The sequence below is a fragment of the Rattus norvegicus genome, chromosome 12 (genome assembly GCF_021556685.1).
Source record: "Rattus norvegicus strain SHRSP/BbbUtx chromosome 12, alternate assembly SHRSP_T2T, whole genome shotgun sequence".
Lineage (NCBI taxonomy): Eukaryota > Metazoa > Chordata > Mammalia > Rodentia > Muridae > Rattus > Rattus norvegicus.
This window is the reverse complement of record NC_141545.1, coordinates 49,173,124-49,191,865: the sequence shown is the minus strand read 5'-3', so window position 1 is coordinate 49,191,865 and position 18,742 is coordinate 49,173,124. Positions and strand designations below refer to the sequence as shown.

The window sequence follows — 18,742 nt, the reverse complement described above, 5'->3', positions numbered from 1 at the left end:
CATTGGATGACGATTAGAAAGAGGCGGGGCAATCTCGGTTTGTTTGAAATTCCCATTGGTCAATGTTCGACCCAATCCGTAAAGGGAACCTCGACTCAAGCTCTCTGATTGGCCGGAGGAAGACACGCCTGCCTCCTTGGGGCTCTGCCCTTTGATATGGAGAAGACCGGGAGCTACTGCCGGAGTTTCGGCTCACCTGGGCGCTGGCCGGGGCAGGTGAGAGGCCTGGACTGCGGGTTGGGTGATGTGAGGGTTGGGTCCCGGACACCCTGGGCCGGGCGCCGCGGTCCTCTGTCTTAGTTTTCTCGATCCCAGCGGTCGGCGACCTCAGGTCGGACAGTTCCCGGTAGACTGGGGTCTCGGTGGCTACTGAGTATGCAGTGGGGTGGCCAGTGCAAGGGAGTTCCAGTGAAGCCTTGAACCGGGTGACTTTGCGTTATTTATAACAATGTAAAATGCGTGCACCCATAAATCCAGCAAAAGCACTTGGTGAGACTCTGCCTTGCACAAGTTATTGTTTAAATGTGCAACACGAGGTGTAACAGGTAAGCCCCGCAGCCTTGTGTATAACTGTGACAGGTTGGTTGTGGCCTCATGTCCTGGAAGAATTCTTTCTTTTGCAAGATTTTATGTAAACCTCGCGTTTCCATACCATCAAACGCATAACCGCCCTCATGTTAGGCAAGCATTCCACGACTGAGCCGTGCACTCGGAGGTCATGTCAGTTTCTACCAGCAGCAGGGATAGTCCCGTCAGTACCTTGTAGCTCTCTGTGGTATAGATGCTACTTTGCCAGACTGACAGGTCCTGCTGCTTCTGGTCCTTTGAATCAGTCTTCAGTGTTGTCTCTATTAGCTGATTTGTGGGAAACAGATTCATGGCAGTTTTCCTAAGACATGCTGGGGACGGAAGGGCCAGTGTCTGAATCCAGATTTTTTTCCATTGTCCAGCTGACTGGCTCACTGCCCTGTCATCCTGGTACATAGTTCTGGATGGTAGTTCCACGAAGAGACAGAGTTTCTCTATATGGCGCTGGCTGTCCTGTAACTCACACTGTAGACTAGGCTGGCCTCCAACCCCCAAAGAGATCCACCTGCCTCTGCCTCTTGAGTGCTGGGATTAAAGGTGTGGACCTTCCTGGTGTTTGTAGCTAACATCTAGGAAACTTTGTTTTTCCTCTCTGCTGCTTTTTCTTTCAGGAGTCTCAGGAGCCATGTTGTCAGAAGTCCTGCTGGTGTCTGCTCCGGGGAAAGTCATTCTCCATGGAGAACATGCTGTGGTCCATGGCAAGGTAAAAACTCCCCAGAGATGGGCTGGAGAGACAGCTCAGTGGTTAAGAGCACCGACTGCTCTTCCAGAGGTCCTGAGTTCAAGTCCCAGCAACCACGTGGTGGCTCACAATCATCTGTAATGGGATCTGATGCCCTCTTGTGGTGTGTCTGAAGACAGTGACAGTGTACTCACATACATAAGATAAATAAATAAATCATTAAAAAACAAAAACAGGGGGTTGGGGATTTAGCTCAGTGGTAGAGCGCTTGCCTAGCAAGCGCAAGGCCCTGGGTTCGGTCCCCAGCTCCGGGAAAAAAAAAACCTACAGGTTGGGTGGAATCACCCAGGAAGTGAGTGTTGGTGGAGGGGGAAGAGCTTAGAGAACTGGACTCTGGGAACATTGCAGTGTTGAGGAATTGGAAAGATGGTGTGGTAGAAGTGTTGCATACTTGTATTATCTCATTTAAACCTCGGCCCTAACCCAGGTCGGATGTGTAGTCTTCTATTTTGTAGATAAAGCTGAGGCTTAGGAGAGAGTTGGTAACTTGACCAAGCACATTACACCCTCTCCAACCCTCATCCTTTACGGTCTTGTGTGTGTGCGTGCGTGCGGGTGTGTGTGTGTGTGTGTGTCTGTGTCTGTGTGTCTGTCTGTCTAGGCTAAGAGACAACCTGAGGTCTGTCTGCCTGTCTAGGCTAAGAGACAACCTGAGGTATCATTCCTCAGGAGGCACTGTTTACCTCGGATTTTGAGCCAGCCCTTCTCATAATCTTACATGAGTTTGTTGGGATGGGGGAGGGTAGGCGGCCAGCAACCCCCCCAGGATCCTCCCATCTTTACTTCCAGAACGTATGGCCGCTGGCCCGTGAGCCCCTCACCTTCAGGCTTACCAGTTTTGCCCTTCATTTTGCAGGTAGCTCTGGCGGTGGCCTTGAACTTGAGAACATTTCTCGTGCTGCGACCGCAGAGCAATGGGAAAGTGAGCCTCAATTTACCAAACGTCGGTATTAAGCAGGTCTGGGATGTGGCCACACTTCAGCTGCTGGACACAGGCTTTCTTGGTTAGTACAAAGAGGGGGAGCCTGGTATGACAAGAGCCTGGCCCCTGAAGGAAGTGGGGAAGGGGTGACAGACAGAGTGGTTACTTCAGGCTGCTTGTGGGGAGCCAGAAAACGATGTTGTCCTCCGACCCCAGAAAATTGGCTTCATTCACTTCGTACAGGACTTAATTTTGTTTGTTTGTGATACCAGACCTCACAGAGATCTGCCTGCCTCTTTCTCTCAAGTGCATGCTCCACCACACCTAGCTAGTTTGTTTTAAACATGTAGAACTGTGCCCTGGATCTCTGTGGACTGCTGTGTGTGGATCTTCCAGGCTCACCGTAGAGTAAAAATGTTAAGCTGTTGAGTTAGTTACCCTTCTTGTTGCTATGACAAAGGCAACTTGAGTATGTATTGTGGCTCTCGGTTTGAGCCACATAGTCCATTGGGCTCCTGGCAGGAGTGTAAGGTACCTGGTCACATTCCCTCTGTAGTCAGGAAGCAGAGAGAGAAGAATGGCTCTACTCCTCCCCGTTATTCAGTCTAGAACTCCGGGGATGGTGCTATACACACCCAGAGTGGGTCTTCCTACATTAGCTGAACCTCTCTAGAAATGCCCTCCTAGTCGGGCTCAGAGCTCTGTCTCCTAGGTGATTCTAAATCCTATCCATATTAATTAGTGTATCCCCAGTACTTGGGAGGTGGGGGCCAGAGAATCAGAAGTACAGCTCCAGCTGTATGGCAAGATCAAGGCTAGCCTGGGCTACGTGAGCCCACATTAAATGAAACAAGATAAAAGAGACAAAAGGATTGACTGTCACAGGTGTGCCACGGTGTCACAGGTGTGGAAACAGGTGTGGAACGGTGTATGTACTTATAGAAGCCAGTGTGGAAAGGTGCAGGAAAGTCTACGGGAAGAGCAATCAACCGACGACAACAGTTAGTTCCTGGGGTGGACACCGTGACGGGAAGTAGATTGAGAAAGCTGTCAATTCTGCTTTTAGTGAAGGTGAAGGCATTGTTGTTCTCGTGTGGTTTGTTACAGAGCAGAGGCCCGGGTGGCTCAGTGGTGGGGTGTGTGCTTACCAACTTGTGTTTGTTACTGGCTAATCCAATCAATACTAACGAAGTGTTGCTGTAATTCCTTCCCAGGGGAAACAAAACATCTCCCCCTCCTCCTCCTAAGGTCCCAATGATAAACCAAGGCACAATTCCCCCAGAGTTCACCCTGGGGAAGCAGGGGTTTCTTTACTGAGTGTATAAGTCAGGGGTTGGTTATTGGAGTGTGGGTGCCCCCACATAAAGGTCTTACCAGAAGGCTTTACCCAGCAGGAAGATGCCTGTCCTGTAGTCACACAGATGGAGCCCCAAACCCCAATCTTCCCCAGTCTGTATACCCTAGCCACATGCAATTAAGGCAGAGCAGCATGCAGAATGGTAGGGGGCTGCTGGGTACTGAGGTGGGGGTCCTGTGACCTCCCCACCCCTCTGTGAGGAGTGCAGTCACCAAGCTCAGCTGGGATAATCATTTTGGCAAGGGGGTACAAGGGAACTCCCCAAGATGGCGGTTGCCTGGCTCAGAGGCCATTCGGGAGCAGCACAAGGTGACAGACACCACATCGCTTCCTCAGTAGCATCCTGGGCATTCTGGCACCAGCCCTTCACGACTGACTTTTCTCCAAAAAAGTCAACTGAGGGACTCGGGTCAACTGAGAGATGGAATTTCTGTGTCTCTGAAACAGAGCCGGGCCATGTCAACGTCCTAGGGACACGGTGCTTCTCTTTTGGGGTAGCAGCACTTTCCCGTGCCATTAACCCAAGGCCCCTGTGCTGCCACTGGCATCGTGGGAAGAGCGGTGGTTACAGCCATCCAGGCGAGTTCCCTTCCGTCAGCAGGGTAGCGCCTGCCCCATGGGTCTGCTCTGACCACAGAATGCTGCTGGTTCGTGCCTTTCTCAGCAAGCCTAGGGCTAGCAAGAGCCCTCCATGACTACTTCCAGCCTGTTCCCAAGCCCTGCCACCAGAGATGGAGTGACAGTGAATGCTTGGGCTTGGGGTGTGACTCAGCAAGGGAGAGCTGGGCTTGATCCCCATAAAGAAAGAGGGAAGGGGCTGTCTTTACCTAGACTGACTCTTTTCAACTTACCCGGCCTTGTAATTGGGAGAGGGGGCACTTTCCCCAGTGTCTGTAGTTCCTGCCCCTGCCCTTCGACTGTGGAGAATTGGTAGAGGTGGTGGGAAATGACTATTATTTTGTAAGAAGCACTGTGGGTGACTCCTGGGTCCCCTCAGTTCAGAGCCTCTGGGACTTGCTTACCATGGTACCAGGCACCGCTAGGGCAGAAATGTTCCCGGAGGACCAGCAGCCGCTTTTCTAAGTCAGTGTCTAAAGTGGCACCAGCCAGGAGTGGTAGCTTCTGGCCGAGATCATGCAAGCCCACCGGCGAGTCCGGACAGACATGTGACCTGGCTGAGGGTTGCGGTGGAGAACAGTCAGGACACACGGAGGGTGCCAGGACTGTAAGTTTGCTTCGGTAGGAGAGTACAAGGGCCTCTTGGAGACTGGTTTCCTCCTTTTGGAGTCTGGCACTCCCTCCACGTAGTAACAGGCAAAGAACAGGTATCAAGCTTCTGGGCCAGGCTGTGAGCCAAGCGTTCCCTCCACCAGTGGTCCCCAGTATAGGAGAGACCATCCATCTCCTTCATGGCTATGACAATTGAAGGTAAAGGCAGGTGACACCATGTTGTCATGGATATAGAAAGGGCTCAGACACAGCTCTCTAAACTCCAAGATTGGTTTGTCCCCATCCCAGCACTCCGCAAAGTTGGGGTCTCCTTGACCCCCTGGTTTGTTCCTCTGGAATACCATCAGTCTTTTAGGCACACAGGCACTGAACCCTTGGTGGGTGAGGCCTTGAACTTTCCTAATAGCCATTCCCTGCTCCGTTCGTTTGCTCCTGACCCGAGGCTGGGAGAAGTGATTTTTCTACAGGTGAGCTGGTCAGACTGGATCAGTCTCTTTTGCATGACAGAGACAGGTGGCCCAGGTCCTGTGCTGCACTGGACAAAACCTTTCTCTGTGTGTGTGTGTGTGTGTGTGTGTGTGTGTGTGTGTGTGTGATGTATGTGGTATGTGGTGTGTGTGGTGTGGTGTGTGGGTGTGAGATGTATGTGTCATGTGTGTATCATGGTGTGTCTGTGTGATGTGGTTCATCTGTGTGGTGTGTGTGTGTGTGTCTGGTGTAGTGTTTGTGGTGTATCTGATATGTGTGTGTGTGTGTGTGTGTGTGTGGTGTGGTATGTGTGGGTGTGTGTTGTGTGTGCGGTGTGTGTATGTTCGTGTATGCATGCATGCATGTTGGGAGTGCTAAGAATGGAACCCAGGGCCTGGCACTTGCTAGGGCCTTACTTAATACTGAGCCCCACCTCCAGTCCTTTTGCTAATTGTCTTTGAGAGAGAGAGAGACACCTACTCCCTTTTATGTGGTTTTGAAGGCTGGAAGGCAAATCACAGTGCTCCTGCTCAGACTATCAGCTAAGCACTTGATCTGGGCCAGGACCTGCACTGCATGCCTTGTCCTTGTCTTTGCGAAGGCCCCCTGAGGAGGTGCCATTGCTGTCCTCTTACCAAGGTTCAGAGACAGTAAGCCACTCGGCTGAGGGCCACATGTTCAGTGAGTGGCAGCTAAGACCCACACCCAGGGCAAGTGTTGGGCTGGAGTGTGGGACCTTTTCGTCCCCACGCTGATGCCAGCGTGTCCTGCAGTTTTATGAACGTCTGCTCTGCAGGCCTCTCACCCACCTGCTTGTTTGCCTGTGTGACAGAGCAAGGCGATGTCCCGGCACCCACCTTGGAGCAACTGGAGAAGCTGAAGAAGGTGGCGGGCCTCCCCCGAGACTGTGTAGGCAACGAAGGCCTGTCTCTGCTTGCCTTTCTGTACCTGTACCTGGCTATCTGCCGGAAACAGAGGTGCGTGCATGGGCTGTGGGAGTCTACCCCCCGGGAAGTGTTCCGGAGAATTCCAGAGCCTCATGGGTTTCTAGGGATGATGTCCGTGGCAACCCAGGCTGGGGAGGGAGGGGGGCGGGCGAGAGAGCGAGCGAGCCTGAGGAAGGCCATTTAGTTAGTCAGGCTGTAGAGTTGTGGCGTGAACCACCTGGCTCGCTGATGCGTTCACCCTGTGCTGTGTCCCCGGCTGCTTTAGTTAAACAGAGCAAAGGGTCTGTTGCAATTCCTCAGGGCGACCTCTCTGGTGTGGCTGGAGGGAGGCAGTCAGCACTGTGAGGCCACTTCAGAGAGACCTGGGAGCCAGTGCCTAGTGTGTGACAGCTCCTCTGAGGCAGCCTCATGAGGCCGAGATGGTAGTGCTTGCCCGCTCTGAGGCTCAGCTTCCCCGTGTGGAATGATCCATCGACAGCACCAGGCTCTGAGGAGAATACGGTCTGATCTGCCTAAAGCATGGAGCCCAGAGCCCGACGTGCAGCTCAGGGCATGGTTGCTGTAACCATCGACCATTTCCTCAGGCTGGAAGTGGTGACTTAGACCTGTGACCCCAGCACTCAGGAGACTGAGTTGCCATGTGATGGTCCCCAGAGTGACAGCCTGCGCTGCGGTGTGAGACCTCGTCTCAAACAGAAAAAAAAAACACCACCAAGTCCGGCTGGGGATGCGACCAGCAAGGGTGTTTGGCTACCATGTGTGAGACTGTGAGTCTTTGTCCCCAGAGCTTCACGAAACCTGGGTTGGTGGAGCTCACCTGAGATCCCAGCCCCTGGGAGGGGGGGCTGGATGACCAGTTCAGAGCCATCCTCATCCACCCCAGCAACCTCGAAGTCAGCCCAGGTTTCGAAAGACCCTCTCCAAAATGGCAGGTGCTTACGCATGCGCGCACACACGTAGTGAACTCATTATTTAGTAATAACATAATTTTCTCAAGGTACAGTAAGGAAGATTGGGAGTATATTTAAACCGGTAAGTTGAACGTGGCTATGATAGACATGGTACATGCAATAGTTTGGGGCGGGGGTTTGGTTGTTTTGTAAGCTGTGGCTGGTCTGGAACTCAGTGAGACCAGGCTAGTCTAGAACTCACAGAGATCTAGCTGCTTCAGCCTCTGGAGTGCTGGGGTTTAAGGTGTGTGTCACCATGCCTGTGACTGGTGTGATTTATTTATTCATCTATGCATGTGAGTACACTGTTGCTGTCTTCAGACACACCAGAAGAGGGCATAGGATCCCATTACAGATGGTTGTGAGCCACCATGTGGTTGCTGGGACTTGAACTCAGGACCTCTGGAAGAGCAGCCAGTGCTCTTAACTGCTGAGCCATCCCTCCAGCCCCTCAGATGTTATCCCCCAGGCCCTGCTGAGGCTATGTAGCTGGCCTTGCTACTTTGTGGGTCTTCTTTTTTCCACCCTTCTCCACCCTTTTCTTTCTACCCTTTCAACCCCTAATGCTAGATAAGAGGGGAAGAGGATAGGGAGGAATAAAGTCGGGGGTTGGAAATCGGGCAACATTTTTGTTAGACTACTTCCTACTTATTAGGGGCATCGAGTTCCTTGGGGGCAAGTTTAGTCTTCACTGACAGGATAACTAATTTCTTCTTCTTGTTTCTTCTTTGCACACAAATACTTCACAAACCAACAATAGCCCACTCTGCCTCTAGGGGCCCTATTCATCTACCCTCTGAAAAGTCTCCAGGATTCCAAACACTTTACAACAACAGAAATTCTGCAGCTGGCAAAATCACACCCTTGCTAGAGCAGGAGCCAAATCACAGTCAGCAGCTGTGGAGTCTGAAGCAGCCGCACATCCCACACCTGGGGTTAAAACAAAAACATTCTGGGTTTTTTGTTTTTGTTTGTTTGTTTGTTTTTTTTTTTTTAAGAAACCAAAATTGCCACTGCAGGGCTGTTCAGCATGGGTAACACACTTTGCTTCAATCGGTTGGGCCCTGGTCTCCCGTGCGGGCCTGTGTACTCTGAAAAGCCGTGCTTGGAGTTAGGTATCTACAAAATGGGAACAGGTCTCAGAAACTGCAGAACACTGTCAGGTCTTACTTGAGGGAGGTCTCCGTGTGATGGTCTGATAGTTCTTGTAACCGAACTGCTGTAGACCTGGGTTCCATGTGTCGGCAGCAGTGCCGGGTGCGGGTAGTCTGCGGAAGTGTTCAATGGAGGTGCTTCCCAAGCTCCAGAAAGATGGGTGGGAGGGTGACATGGAGCAAGGCCATGCCAGACAGACGGACAGCTGGTGCTGAGAGCCAGGCCAGGAGGAGCCCAGCTCTACAGAGCAGGGAGTTCTCAGGAGGGGTTTGGGTTCACAGTGATTTAACTGAAGTCTGATGCCTGTTTCCTGGTGGTCAGGGTCGTCTTGAGTCCCTGGCATCCCATGGGGATTGCTCCCGTCAGGGTCTAGATGCTCAGCCACCCCCTCCCCCAGTGTCCACGCCTGGCCCCAGGTTCCCATTGGCACTTCACACCCTTTAAGGGAGTCACTTTCTGTGCCCGGTGTGTTTCAGGACACTCCCAAGCCTGGACATCATGGTGTGGTCGGAACTGCCCCCTGGGGCGGGCTTGGGCTCCAGTGCAGCCTACTCGGTGTGTGTGGCAGCCGCCCTCCTGACTGCCTGTGAGGAGGTCACCAACCCGCTCAAGGACAGGGGCTCCATTGGCAGGTAAGGACCAGCTTTCTCCTGCTCCCTGTCCTTCCTATGACAGAGCAGTGCATGGCACTGGGGTTTGTGACACTTTTGTGACCCTCTGAACCTCAGTTTCCCCTCTGAGGGAAAGTGAGTAACCCTGTCTTTCCCACTGGGTTTCTCTTTGTCTCTCTGTCTCTGTCTCTGTCTCTCTCTCTCTCTTATTCTCTCTCCCCGTGTGTGTGTATGTGTGTGTGTGTGTGTGTGTGTGTTTGTCTTTCTGTGTGTGTGTGTGTATGTTTGTCTTTCTGTGTGTGTGTGTGTGTGTGTGTGTGTGTGTGTGTGTGTGTGTGTGCGCGTGCGCGCGCGTGCCCAGAGGCAGCAGCTGTTGGGCCAGGGTTTGTGTATACTCAGGAGCTGTGGCCCCAATAGCCCATGTTAGGCCGCTGTCCCTGTACAATGGTATCCGTCCATCTCACTGTGCAGTCGTGTCTGCCTTCACAGATGAGAAAGGTGAGGACTGGTAGAGCAGACAGGGTCCAACCAGCATCCTGCACATACAGCTCAGCCAAGGCAAGGGAAGGGAATTCCTAAAAGGGAGCCAGACTGAGGACGGGGAGAGGGTGGGCTGCACTTCCAAGTTCCCGCTAGTGTTTTGACCTGGTCCTATGCTAGCCCTGAGCCCACCCCATTCCTCAGGAGGCTCCTCTGCTTCAAGGAAGCCCAGAGGTGATGGTTGTCCACCAGGGATTCACAATAGAGGTGTGTTCATTGTCCTGGGGTGGGGTCTCAGTGTGTGGCCTCACCACTTGCTTCCCCACACCTCCAGCTCCAGGGGTCACACAGGAAGCAGAAGCCTCACCTCTGCTTGCCCTTCCTGAGACAGACCCTCTGGGGAGCTGACATTTGAGCAGTCAACGTGTATGCTGTGTAGACGCAATGTCTGCCTCCAGCCGTACGTGACCTAGCCTGGCGAGAGTGGAGCTAAGCATCCTATCCCTGAGGCAGGTGAGGGCTCAGAGAGGTTAGGTAACAGGTTCAGAGTCACCCAGCTGGTGAGAGCACAGCACACCGGGAAGCTGAGGCTTGAGCCACTCCCACCATGCTGTGTGGGTTTCAGAGGACAGGAAAGCGAGGCTCAGGATCTTCTTAGACTGAAAGGGGCAGACTCTACCGCTCCTTCTGAGTTCCTGTGCCCACTCACATCAGCCCTGGGTTTTGGGTGGCCCCTGCACTCATAGCAGGGACAGCCCACAGCTCCTTCCTTCGACTGTCCAAGGCTACCCCAGCCCCTTTCTCTGTGTGCTCAGTTGGCCCGAGGAGGACCTGAAGTCAATTAACAAGTGGGCCTACGAGGGGGAGAGAGTGATCCATGGGAACCCCTCTGGCGTGGACAATTCCGTCAGCACCTGGGGTAAGTGTGTTCACCCCCTCGTCCTTCCTGGGAGTCTCGTTACATTTGTGGGTGCCCCGGCTCTCCTGGCTTGGGATGGGTCCAATTAGTGGCTTCTGAGGAAAAGAGCGCACTCCTGCTCCGGGTGAGGGGAAGATCTCAGGCGATGACTCTCTGGGGGGAGGCCCAAGCCTGGGAAATAGGAACCCCACAGGGGACCGCTGCGGTGGAGTTGGTGAACCAGGAGAGCAGCCTTCCATCCTGACAGGCCCAGCCACTGAGCCCCGGATCTTAGCCTCACCACTCCGGCGATGGCTGAGGATGTCAGGTGGCTCAGAAGGCCAAGGGCCTGGGGACCTTCATACCCTTAGGGTCTTCCACAGATAAAGCCAGAGTGGACAGGCGCGTCACTCAGCCTGGCGTGTCCTGGGTCCACACTGACCTTATGCTGTCACAGAATTCAAATCTGAGCCATCCCCATGGTGATGGCTGCTGTCCCTCTCTCCAGGAGGAGCCCTGCGCTACCAGCAAGGGAAGATGTCATCCTTGAAGAGGTAATTCAGGCCGCATTGCCATGGCTAACACATATCCAGGAAGAGCACTGTGCCTTTGTGAGGTTCTCAGGGGCAGGTGTCCTTGAGTCCCCTCCCTGCTGTGGGGGCCCCTGCTGTTTTCTTCCTTCCTCCATGCCAACTCTTCACCACGATTAAAGGTGAAGGTCGTGTGTGGCCACCCCTTCCCTTTGAAGCTCAGCTGATCCGCAGACCCTGGCTGCCTGTCTGTCTGTTCATTTGGTAAACATTAGCCACTACCTCTTTCCTAATGACCAGGAGTGTAGGCATCCCTCTCTGGCTGTTTCCAGGAGCTTTTGCTGGGCATGAGAGTGAGGTTGGGACAGATAAGTACAGAAGCCAACAGAGGGGAAAGAGGGGTGTTGTGGAGGCTAGCAAGGCTTGGGCGAGCTGGAGCCTGCAGCGAGAGGCTTGGGTAAAGCTCAGAGCGGAGGATTTGGCAGCTTCCACCCTGCTTTGCACGCTGTGTCCTACCTGGTCAGCTGTGCAGACTGAATCTTGGCCCCCGGTGCTTTAGCCATCTGCAGAAAGATTGGGGACAGGGATTAAATGGTGGCAAGTATGGTGGGAATTATGTGTTGGGGAGGGTCACTGACACCCATGGTGGTCAGCACAGATAGGCACACAGTCCTGGCACACTGCTCTAGCCAGCTGAGTCACCGCATTAGGGGCTCGGAGGTCCGCCCCCTCCCCTCCCCTCCCCTCCCCTCCCCTCCCCTCCCTTCCCCCTGTCCTATAGAGACCTCCTCTCTCAGCTATGGCGGTCTGCAACTCTGCACCGGATCCTTCCTTGTGATGCTGGCTGGCTCTGTACATCACAGAGTGTTCAGCAGCCTGGCTAGACCCCCCCCACAGCACCCCTTAGTTGTGATGCCCAAAAATGACTCTCAGTGAGAGTGGGTGGATGGGGTTCCCCAGGGCCTCTGATGAGGTAACACCCAAGCAGAGGCCTGAATGAAGGCGAGTCAGGAGCTGTGAGGAGGGAGCAGCCTCTGGGAGAATCCATGCAAGCAGGAAGGTCCTGAGGCTGTCGTGGGGCAGCTGGGTGACTGTGCACTGAGGAAGGGCAGGGGTGGGGTGACACAGAGTCAGGGAGCCCAGGCCCAGATGACCTCAGAGCAGAGCCCTGAGTGTGGCCCTGGACAGGATAGGTTTCCGTGTGGGTTGGCCGCAGGCCTCCAGCCGAGGCGTGTGTGAGGGTGAAGCTGCCATCCACAAACTACCCAACCTCCAAAGCGTCCCCACTCCATCCAGGGCACCATTCCGTGCAAAGGACCTCGTTTGTGGTATGGCTCAAGGTCCACCTTCCCAGAACTCGGTCTTTTTGAGTGGCAGGGAAAAGGGTAGCGAGAAGACAGTGCTCATTTAAAAAGCGACGTCCTTGCAGATAGTCCTTGAGGTGTGGAGCGAGTCTGCAGGGGGATGTTCATCTCTCGCCCTGTACCCCGCCCCCTCATCCTCACCTAAGCCTCAGGGTTGGGCACCACTGAACCTCAGGCCCCCCCTTCTCTCTGCCACGGCCACTTTGAACTTATAACCCAGTGAGAGGTCACGACCTCCAGGCTGAGCATATGCTACTGTGCCCCAGCCTCGGCCCCTGGTGGTCTTTACTCCTTCTCAGCCCTTTATCTCATGATGGTGAAGTCTTGGAGGACCTGCTTCCTCCCATCCCTGCTCTCTAGTCCCTAGACTAAGTTGACATCCCCCTGTGTGCTGGCTGGGTGACACACCTACACCTTCCTGGGCCTGGCCCCTCCACCCTGCCTTCTTTTCTCCGCAGGCTCCCAGCTCTGCAGATCCTGCTCACCAACACCAAGGTCCCACGAAGTACCAAGGCCCTCGTGGCTGGCGTCAGAAGCAGGCTAATCAAGGTGCTCCTGGTGCTGTGTGTATCGGGGGGGGGGGGGGGGCAGGGAAATCTCAGGGGTGGGGTGGGGTGGGGTGGGGCAGTATGTACAAAAAGGAAGGTGCTAACTATGACCACTGCCATGCTGGTCAGGATAGGGATTTTTGGAACAGGCCTGTCCCTTTAGTCACACGGCTTTGCGGTAAGGATCCCCCCCACCCTCTCCCCAGACATCAGGGCATCGGCAGAACAGAGGCCAGGCCAGAGGAGATCCCCGAGGGTTGGTGTAGATGGTGCCCTGACACTACAGCAGGGTCTGCCCTCCCCTAGCCTTAGACCTCACGTTCTGCCTGCCTTCCTTTCCTGCAGTTCCCTGAGATCATGGCCCCGCTCCTGACATCAATTGACGCAATCTCCCTGGAGTGTGAGCGCGTGCTGGGAGAGATGGCGGCCGCACCAGTCCCAGAACAGTACCTTGTCCTAGAAGTAAGCTTCCTACTGAGAGGGTCTCCTCACCCCACTGCTGCCCATGGATGTCTCCCCCTGTCCTCAGTTTACCCAGGCCTGGGCCCCCGAGCATGTGTGTGCCCATGGGGGCAAGCGCAGAAGCCTGGTACACTGAGGCCCTGCGGGAGGTGTGGGTCCTGAGGTTGAGGGGAGTTGCCCACCTTCCTAGTTTCCCGCACCATGCCGACTATGGGTGTCCACTCAATAGCCACCTGGCGCTTCTGGGCAGGAGGGTCCTGAAGTTGTCCGTGGTCCTCTAACTGTGGCCAGCACCGTTGGTGTAACTCTAGGTAGCATTTGAGCAGCCCCGGGTCTGAATTTCACTCACTGCCTGCTGGTGGCCGTGCTAGGGTGTCACAAAGTTATTCCAGTTCCAGGGCCTCCTGTTCCCAGTGCCCATGTGTCACCAGCTCAGAGAGCCAAAGACTTCCTCTCCGTCAGGCTGACTGGCGAAGTACAAGGGACCCAGTAGCCCTGGCTGAGGCAGTCATGTGAAAGGGCAGGCAGGGTCCCTTAGACGACAGGTGTGCCACACCTCCGCTTGGCCTCTAGTACTGACCTGTAGTACCCACTGCAGCCTCTGCCCCTGCTGGCATCCCGGTGTGCAGCCAACACACAAAGCGGCCACTCCTGCTCCTTACAATTACCCGTGTCTCCACCTTAGAGGCTGACTCACTTCCTCCTGTGTCATCCAGCCAGTGAGTGGCAGAGCCAGGACCCAAACTGATGCCTGCGTAAGCCTCCACTCCGCAGATCATTAGTTTTTATTTTTCAAGTAGCCCGGTCCGGCCTGGAACTCACCGTGTAGACCAGGAGAGCCTCAGACTTAGAGATCTGCATGGGACGTGCACCATCGCCCCCAGAATCACTCAGATCTTTACTGAGCCCCTACTGTGCTCGGGGCAGTCCTCAAGCCTTGTTTCCCAGCTCTCAGCTCCATCCACATTCAGAATCACAGATCTGAGCAGGAAAGTAATAAAGACAAGAACTTCTCGCTTACGCCCTGTCGGCCCGAGAGCGCCGGGGAGCAGCCTGCTGATTACGCAGTGAGGGTATTTTTGGCTACCACCGATGCTCAAGTGCACAGCACTGCCCCCGGACAGCTTTGCATGTGAACCAGCGAGCTGTTCTCTGGTGTCATAGTCTGTCATCCGATCCTTGACAGATTTTGGATCAGAATGTGACAGGTGTCTGGAACCTGCCTTGACAACCTGACACCTGGCACTCAGGCACACAGAGAGGCCCCTGAAGTCTCCTCACGAAGCCCACCAGGCTCAGGAAAGGCACGAGGGGGCTGCCACCGGGCCACACTGCCTTTCTGCTCATTGGTCAGCATCCCAGCAAGTAGGCGGGGCCCGGGAAAGAGCACCTGGAAGAGCTGCCTCAGTGCATCCTGAGCTCCGTGCTCAGAGCAGAGCCTAAACAGCACAAGCCACACACACCCCCCTCCCCAGTCCCCCAGCAGGAGGTGGCATCTGGAATGCTCTGGGTGTTCTAGCAAGCAGAGGCGCTGTGGCACCAACTCGCCACCTTACAAGGTGGGCGGCCCCAGACAGGTTTTTTGCCCCTGGCCCTCAGTGTCCTCTTTTATAAGACAGGATGATGGTTGGGGATTTAGCTCAGTGGTAGAGCGCTTGCCTAGCAAGTGCAAGGCCCTGGGTTCGGTCCCCAGCTCCGAAAAAAAGAAAAAAAAAAAAAGACGGGATGATAGTGACATACACTGAAAACAGGGTTTGCAGACCACAGGCGTTGGGCAAAAGTCCTTCCCTTCACACAGCCAGGAGGGCACAGACCTCACACTCTGCTTCCATGGGAGGAACCCTCTAGCAAAGGACTGAGAAGGACAGAGCCAAGTCTCACCCTAGCCTGCCTCAGGCCCAGGCCTGGGAGGGAGTGCGTGGCCTTACTGGGTGCTCCTCCCCAGCACACAGTGTGTACCCAGCATCCAGTAAAGGCAAGCAGTGGCTGCCTTTAGCATTCTATCCACACACGCCTTGTTGGTCCTTGGCAAGCAGCAATCTTATTGCACATAATTGAAGAAACCTAGACAAATATTTAGCTATTTCCTCACTTGTGACCTTGCTGGAGTGACAGCCAGGCTCTTATTCCAAAAACCAGCCGGGGAGGCAGCAGTAGGGTGGCATACCATATGTGACATTTTCTCTCGAAAATGGTAAGCTATCCCTACTGGCCTTTAGCGGGAAAGGAAACATCTCCTGAGTAAGGGACCGGTGCCAACGGCTTCCAGCATAGTTTCGTGCAGAGATTGAAGACCTGTGGTTAGGAATCTTTCAGGTGATCCCTGACCCCATGGCAGGTGTGTAGGTTTGGTGGCCAGTGTAGTGACGATGACCCATCAGCTTGGATCATATGCATGTCCCTTATAATCCCAAGGGCCCAGCTTGGTACTGGCCTCAGTACGGGAGGATGAACTCACTTATCAAAGTCCCACAGAGAGAGCATGAGCTGTCCCACAACCAGGGGTGTGACAGGGAGCTCGCCTTGGTGGGTCAGGCAGGAACAGATGACCCCCTCTTCCAGGAGCTAATGGACATGAACCAGCACCATCTGAATGCCCTTGGTGTGGGCCACGCCTCCCTGGACCAGCTCTGTCAGGTAACGGCAGCACATGGACTGCACAGCAAGCTGACTGGCGCAGGCGGCGGCGGCTGTGGCATCACCCTCCTGAAGCCAGGTACGGGGTATGCGGCTTGGGAGATGGTTAGACTGTGATGGAAGGTCCGCCGGAGAATTCCCCACAGGGGGAGACTTGAGCTCGGCTCTGTAGCCTTGGGCAAGTGCGTTAACCTCCCCTGGGCAAGCACAGGTGATGGCAGGTAGACTACTAGACCATTGCTCCTACCCCAGGAGGAGTGGATGGCTGGAAAGGTCATCCACCCCAGCCCCCTGCCTCCACCTGCAAATGCTTCAGAAACATCCAGGGCAGCCTCCCATCCCCCAGCTGCCACCCCACTCCCGTTCACTGTGAGGAGCAGAGAGGTTTGGAAGAGTGAAATAGCTTTGGTCTTTGGGAGGAAAGACTCACCAAGAGGCTTGAGGGAAAGGAGCCCCACACCATACCAGAGGGCAAGGAATTCTCGCTGCAGGCATCTGGCGGTACCATCTGTCTCACCCACTCCTGTGCCGCCGCTGGCGCCTCCTCCCCCACCCCTCCCCCCCCTCCCCCTTCCTCCTCCTCCTCCTCCGTCTCATCATTCCATCTCCTCACTTTGCACAGCCCACCAAGGTTTCCAAAGCCCCAGGCTTCTGGCTTCAAAGAGTGCGGTGTCCTCCCGGAGGCCCTGCTGGGTGGCTCCTGGTCCACGGCTGACACTTATGAGTCAGTGTTTTTAAGAGCATGCCCAGTACACCAGGTGTTGGCCAGGCACACGTGGGGGGGGGGGGCAGAGCCAGCCCCATTCTTAGGTAGGGAAACTGAGGCCCATATGGGGATTATGTTTGAAGCCACATTTGAAGCGTGGCATGACATCATGAGGCACGGCAAAGCTGGGGCCAGGTGATTACAGCCCGTGAGGAGGGCGTGGGGCTTGACTTGTGGCTCATAGGTACTGCAGTGAGCCTCGGAAGCCACAAGATGTACCCCAGGAGGGCCTTACTCCAGGACTGGGAGTGTCTGCTGAGTACCATCCGCCAGACCTGACTGCCTTCCCTCCCCAGGTCTAGAGCGAGCAAAAGTGGAGGCCGCCAAGCAGGCCCTGACCGGCTGCGGGTTTGACTGCTGGGAGACCAGCATTGGAGCGCCTGGGGTCTCCATGCACTCAGCCACCTCCATAGAGGACCCTGTCCGACAAGCCCTGGGCCTCTGACATGTCATCCTGCCAAGAAGCTTCCACGTATCTGGGGCTGGAGTTGGCCCCTGTGCTGGCCACTAACACATTTCCTGCTGGTAGTGCCTTGTAGACTCTGAGAGGCACCACCTCCATGGCCCATCTGTATCCTGGCACTGCTGAAGCCAGACAGGCATCAGTTGCCGGGTCTTCTGAGACAGCAGGCTGACACAGTAGGCCTTCCCCCTGGGTGATTCTGCCTGGGCCTGGCCTCTGTCGGCCTCACACAAACTCTCCGGCTCCTAGCCACGCACCCTTCTGTCCTCAGACGCCGGCCCCTTTGGAACCGCCTAGCCAGTGGCTCATGTCTCCTGTCCTCTCTCGGGGATCATCGGCTAAGGCAAGGCATGCCGACTGCTTTATCCCCGTGTGTACCTGTGGACAAGCTGCCCATGGTGGGGCGAGGGAAGGGGGAATAAAATGAGCTCGTACAAACAAAGCCTCAGGCCCTGTGGGAAGGCAGGGCTAGTGCATGGTGCTCCTCAAGCCCCCGCCCCCCAGTGCGTCCTCCATCTCCGGGAGTTCTCAGGCTGAAGGAAGACATCCACTGCTTTGCTGTGTAGCTCAGGGAGGGAGTTTTCCTAGGTAGCCACTGCTGCATAGTGACCGCTCAGTCACAGCACAGAGCACTGCTCTCCTGGGCACACACAGCTCTGAAACATGAGACGTGAACTTACAGCCTGGGGCACCCCTTCCTTCTGATGCCAGCTGGCTAGGGGAAGGATAGGTCCTTCCTCCATGCTCCTGGAATGGCAGGGTCCACCAAAGCCTGGTGAACTAGTGCCTCACCCACTCTGAGCCGCTGGGAGCCAGGGGCCACTGTAAAGATGGGCTGAGTTTCTGATGACTCTGTTTGCCCTCAGCCGCTAGGGGGCAGCTGGTGCCTTTCCCACCTCCCTCAGGAGGAGGGCAGATGGCGGCTGGGCTGGGTGCCCCACCTAGAGGTCACTAGCAGCAGCTCGAGGGCCCTAAGAAGATGAGGCCCCCATGTACCCTGACAGGTCTGTGCCCCTGTCCTTCAGAAACTGGCCCCCATTTCTAAGGAGAAAAACCTCAGAAGGTCCAAAGCCACACAGCTTATCAGCCCCTGAGGCCTTTTGACTCCATAGCCTGCCCCCAGCCTGCTGTGCCCCGGAAGTGCTCCCCCAAGCTGCAGCAGTAACCATCTGAAGCATGAAGGCACATTTCTTCCCGATTCAGAGGTACCCGGTCAAGTCTGGGGCCAAACGTCTTCACCTCACAGTTTGAATCTGGGGCATGGGACAATAATGCAGTCATTTGCTGGGGGGAGTCTTCTGTGGCAGCTGTCATGACGGAGAGGACTGAGATCCACAGAGCCTTTGAGCTCCCTGGGGGATGGGTGTCACGCTGATGTGATACGCTGGCCCTCAGGGAGCAGCCACCCCTGTGTCCTGGCCAGCGAAGGCACCTACCTCAGCTGCTGTCATGGCCACTCCCATGTACCTGGTGCCACCATACCCAGTTGCCTGTCTGAGAGGCCTTTGCAGCCACGATTGCTCTCAATGCTCACATGACTCTGGCACCGGCTGTTCTTAGTCACCCCAGAACTTCCCAAAGATCCAGGAGTGCTGTGCTGTGCCCTGTCTGCCTTGGGCATTCT

At 55.2% G+C, this 18,742-nt stretch overlaps 1 protein-coding gene across 2 annotated transcripts; it reads left to right on the top strand.

Moving 5' to 3' along the window:
• Positions 1-121: 121 nt before the first annotated feature.
• Positions 122-17,553, top strand: Mvk (mevalonate kinase). 2 transcript variants are annotated; one of them, NM_001393702.1, is given in 11 exon segments: positions 122-216; positions 1,200-1,291; positions 2,187-2,334; positions 6,140-6,284; positions 8,836-8,991; positions 10,266-10,369; positions 10,857-10,902; positions 12,701-12,791; positions 13,136-13,252; positions 15,818-15,968; positions 16,952-17,553. In NM_001393702.1, coding segments are annotated over 10 exon segments (1,185 nt in total). In that variant the 5' UTR covers positions 122-216; positions 1,200-1,213; the 3' UTR covers positions 17,101-17,553.
• The last annotated feature ends 1,189 nt before the right edge of the window (positions 17,554-18,742 follow it).